This window comes from Odocoileus virginianus, unplaced genomic scaffold (genome assembly GCF_023699985.2).
Source record: "Odocoileus virginianus isolate 20LAN1187 ecotype Illinois unplaced genomic scaffold, Ovbor_1.2 Unplaced_Scaffold_19, whole genome shotgun sequence".
Lineage (NCBI taxonomy): Eukaryota > Metazoa > Chordata > Mammalia > Artiodactyla > Cervidae > Odocoileus > Odocoileus virginianus.
The window spans coordinates 75,338-80,525 of NW_027224281.1; the positions used below are offsets into that span (position 1 = coordinate 75,338).

Sequence of the window (5,188 nt, forward strand, 5' to 3'; positions counted from 1 at the left end):
GGCTCTTTGCACCAGGTGGCCAAAGTATTAGAGCTTCAGCTTCCATTTCAGTCCTTTCAATGACTATTCAAGGTTGATTTCCTTTAGGATTGACTGGCTTGATCTCCTTACTGTCCAAGGGACTCTCAAGAGTCTTCTTCAGCACCACAGTTTGAAAGCTCCCAGTTAAAGCTCAGTAAGTGTTCCTTTTTTCTTTTCTTTTCCATCTCACCTTCACGACTTCCAGTAACTTTCAAAATATGTTGCCTCTGTTTTGTTTAGTGACTTTCTTTTTCCCTCACAGATCCTCCTAGAGGAGAATGGCTGCAGATAACACCTCCTCTGTGATAGAGTTCATCCTCACAGGCTTAACAGACCAGGCACAACTCAAGATCCCCCTCTTCTTCCTGTTTCTAAGTTTCTATGTGGTCACCGTAGTGGGGAACCTGGGCTTGATAACTTTGATTGGACTGAATTCTCACCTTCATATTCCCATGTACTTTTTCCTCTTTAACCTCTCCTTCATAGATTTTAGTTACTCCACTACCCTCACCCCTAAAATGCTGATGGGTTTTGTCTCAGAGAAGAACATCATTTCCTATGCAGGGTGTATGACTCAATTTTTTTTCTTCTGTTTTTTTGTCTTTTCTGAATCTTACATCCTGTCAGCGATGGCATATGACCGCTATGTTGCCATCTGTAAGCCACTGGTGTACACGGTCACCATGTCTCCTCAGGTGTGTTTACTCCTTTTGTTGGGAGTCTACGGGATGGGAGTGTTTGGAGCAGTGGCTCATATGGGAAACATAATGTTTATGACCTTCTGTGGTGACAACCTTGTTAATCACTATATGTGTGACATCATTCCCCTCCTTGAGCTTTCCTGTAACAGTTCTTACATAAATTTGCTGGTGGTCTTTATTGTTGTGACTATTGGCATTGGGGTGCCCATTGTGACCATTTTTATCTCTTATGGTTTTATTCTTTCTAACATTCTCCACATCAGCTCCATTGAGGGCAGATCCAAAGCCTTTAGTACATGCAGTTCCCATATAATTGTGGTTTCTCTTTTCTTTGGGTCAGGAGCTTTTATGTACCTCAAACCACCTTCTATTTTACCCCTTGATCAGGGGAAAGTGTCCTCTGTATTCTATACTGCTGTGGTGCCCATGCTCAACCCGTTAATCTATAGCCTGAGGAATAAGGATGTTAAAGTTGCCCTGAAGAAAACCTTGAGCATAAAAATCTTCTCTTGAAAATGACAAAGAAACTCCAAAGCTTTGCTTATCAGTTAAAAAAAATTGTTTTTCAGTGAAGAAAACAAATGCCAGCTGGTGCTTTCTCTTCTATATTTAGAGAAAAGTTTTAACTTGCCTGTAAGCATTGTATTTCTCTGCTCCTTACTCTAGCCTATCTATTCCAATCAGTCTTTGTTTTATGAAAACAGTTTCCACAGTCATAGAGGGTTACTCTTTAACAGGTCTAAAGAATGATTTAATCTAGCCCCTCATATGATACATTATGCACTGGAGACTCATGTAAATATTTTGAGGTGGCCCATGGACATTCATGTACATAGTGCTAGAGCTGGGATTGGAATCTAGGCCCTTCAGTTTGCATATACTTTGCTCTGCTTTCCTTTAGTCATGCTTTGTTGATCCATCTTTTCTCTGGCAGATTTTCATTTCAAAGATTTTTATTTTTGCATTTAAGGAAACCTCATTCTATTTACAGTGATGTCATGCAACTTTTCAATGGTTCATTTTTGGAACATTGTTTTTGTAAGAATGTTGGAAGTGAAAAATGTGGCGATTTTGTCTTGACAAAATGATAAAAAATGTTTTAATATTTTGGGGTAGGAAATAAAGTTCCATATAGAATCAAGCATAGTGCCTGCTGAGGTGGTATACAGAGTTCTATAGATATATCAACTTATTAGACCTTCTAATGGAGGGATATACAGATTTAAGAGAGTTAAACATGTTGGCTACAAGCTTTACTCATTATTTCCTGACTAATATGACAGAATTTGGAGCCTCACTTCAAGGGTCTGAATGATGCAAATGAGTAATAGCTTTGGGTGGAAGTGAGTCATTAGAGCAGTAACGACCAAGAAACCTGGAGGAGGAAATGGCAACCCACTCCAGTATCCTCGCCTAGAAAATCTGATGGGCAGAAGAGCCTGGTTGGCTGCAGTAGATGGGGTCATAAAGAGTCAGACACAACTGAGCATGTATGCACTCATGCAACAAACTAAACAACCAGTTATTAAGAAGGTAGATGACATTGTATTTTGAGGCATTGCATATAGCTATGATCTATTACTAGTAGGGCAAAAGGGAAACAGATGGTGGTCTTAAGACAGGTCATATTAATATATTCATAGCATTGGGCAAATGGAGGTACAGCTTTAAATAAAGACACAGAAGAATATTTGCTATGGTCTGAGCACATTACTAGGTATGTGACCTGTTCGTGAGATATTCTGACATTTTAACTTTTCTTATAAAAGTTCTCTTCCATTAGAAAAAAGTGAAAATTTGGATAAATGCACCTTTAGTTTTGCCCTTTGACAGCTGAATTCAGGATATTTATGGTTTGACAGTGCAGTGGGGGTGATGGAGAATTAGTACAATATTGTTAAGTAAAAAAAATAACACCACCTCCTTTTAAAGTGTAAGTTATATACTGCAAAGTGCACAAATTTTACATGCTCAATTTTTTCACATATATAAGGCTATGTAACCACTACCTATACCAAGATAGCATAGGGAAGATTTTTACCACTTAAGAATATTCTTGCCTGCCCCTTCCCAGTGAATATTACTATCTATTCTCTTTCTGGAAATATCTACTATTCTTACCGTTATCATTACATTTTGCTTGTTCTTGAGCATCATATAAATGTCAATACTGCATTTACTTTAAAAAAAAATTCTGGCTTTTTCTCAACACAAAGTGTAGTGTGAAATTCATTTATAATGTATGTTTAGGTATTTTTTGTTCTTGGCTACTGCTGTTTAGTATTCCATTGTATTGAAATAGAGCAGTTTCTTTTTCAGTTATCCTCTTAATGGACATTAAGCATATTTTCAGTCTCTGCATATTATTAATACAACTGCTATGAACATCCTTGAGCACGTAGTTTCTTTGAAATTTACTCTGATTTATCTTGGTTCTATAGCTTGATGCAGGTTACTGGGCCACAGGATGGGCATACTTTATGCTTCTTAAGTACTAATAAGCTGTCTTCCAAAATATTTAAACTGCTGTGCACCCCCAATGGTTTTGAGGTAAGGATGTTCCTCTTTCTTCTGAGCATTTGCTATTTTCAGTTCTTTTCATCTTAACCACACTTTTGGGTGTGTAGTGCACCATCACTTGAGCCTTCTTTTGTCATTTCTCCAATAGATAATTGTGTTGAGCACTTCTTAATATATTCTTTAGAATTTAGATATCACCTTTTTAAAGTGCCTGTTCAAGTCTTTTGCCCACATAAAAATAGTTTGTTGGTCATTTCCTTACTAATTTGAACTTCAAGAAAGCATATTCTAGATATGGGTTCTTGTTCAGACATACAGATTGCTGTTATTTTTGCTCAGCCTGTGCCTTAGCCATTCAGTGGTTATTCTTACTGGTGTTTTATGGTAATAGAACTTTTAATTTTAATAAATGTTCATTTCTCATACTATTAGTGCAGTACCCTGCTTAATCATTGTTTATTACAAAATTACAAATATATTCTTCTGTTTTTCTTTGAAAGCTTTATTGTTTTCCTTTTAATATTTATATATTATTTATAATGTATGATGTGAGGGAGTAAGTTTACTTTTTCATGATATTATACATTAAGATGCAGAAGGAAATGACAATCCACTCCAGTACTCTTGCCTGGAGAATCCCTTGGACAGAGGAGCCTGGAGAGCTACAGTCCATGGGGTTGCAGAGTCAGACACGACTGAGCGACTGACACACACACAAACATTAAGAATATATGTATCTTCTCAAGTCATTAAATTGCTTCTGGATCATTTATGGAAAAGGTCATATCTCCTCTTTAAATTGTATAGGCTTTTTATGGATCTGTTTGATGATCATGTGACAATGCTTTTATGGGACCACATGGAGAGATTCTTGCTAAGAAACAAAAATATTATCAGGCCCAAAGGGTTTCACTAGTGAATTCTATCAAATGTTTCAGAAAGAAATAATACTGACTTTCTATATTCTCTCCCAGAAAATCAGATTCAGAGAAAACCCTTAAGATTGGAACAAAGCAAAGTTGTCTCTTCTCACCAATTCTATTCAACATCATGCTGGAAGTCCTAGATAGTGCGATAACATAGGGAAAAAAGGAACACAGATTGGTTCAGTTCAGTTCAGTTCAGTCACTCAGTCCTGTCCGACTCTTTGTGACCCCATGAATCGCAGCACGCCAGGCCTCCCTGTCCATCACCAACTCCCGGAGTTTACTCAAACTCATGCCCATTGAGTCAGTGACACCATCCAGCCATCTCATCCTCTGTTGTCCCCTTCTCCTCCTGCCCCCAATCCCTCCCAGCATCAGGGTCTTTTCCAATGAGTCAACTCTTCGCATGAGGTGGCCAAAGTATTGGAGTTTCAGCGTCAGTCCTTCCAATGAACATCCAGGACTGATCTCCTTCAGGATGGACTGGTTGGATCTCCTTGCAGTCCAAGGGACTCTCAAGAGTCTTCTCCAACACCACAGTTCAAAAGCATCAATTTTTCAGCGTTCAGCTTTCTTCACAGTCCAACTCTCACATCCATACATGACCACTGGAAAAACTATAGCCTTGACCAGATGGACCTTTGTTGGCAAAGTAATGTCTCTGCTTTTTAATATGCTATCTAGGTTGGTCATAACTTTTCTTCCAAGGAGTAAGCGTCTTTTAAATATGGTAAGGAAGAAATAAAACTCTCTGTTTTCAGCTGACAAAATCGCCTATGTAGAAAATCCCAATGTACTGATGAAAAAACTCTTGGAGCTAGATAGCAATTATAACAAGGTTGCAAGATACAAGGTTAGATACAAATGTAAATTGATTTCATATATGTCAGTAATGAACCATTTCAAATTCAAAACCAATAAAATTAAAAACATAGTATCATTTACAACAGCATTAAAATAAAAAAGTGCCTAAGAATAAGTCTAATAAAATACATATAGGATCTCCATAAGGAAAAGCAT

At 37.5% G+C, this 5,188-nt stretch overlaps 1 protein-coding gene across 1 annotated transcript; it reads left to right on the forward strand.

Annotated features, from left to right (window-relative positions):
• The first annotated feature begins 225 nt into the window (after window positions 1-225).
• Window positions 226-1,235, forward strand: LOC110147732 (olfactory receptor 8B12-like). The gene has a single exon (XM_070462991.1). It carries the CDS (start codon window positions 300-302, stop codon window positions 1,233-1,235), a length of 936 nt encoding a protein of 311 aa, XP_070319092.1. The 5' UTR covers window positions 226-299.
• The last annotated feature ends 3,953 nt before the right edge of the window (window positions 1,236-5,188 follow it).

Excerpts from the sequence above, each read along its gene's own strand:
- LOC110147732 (XM_070462991.1), top strand. The coding sequence starts at position 300 with ATGGCTGCAGATAACACCTCCTCTGTGATAGAGTTCATCCTCACAGGC.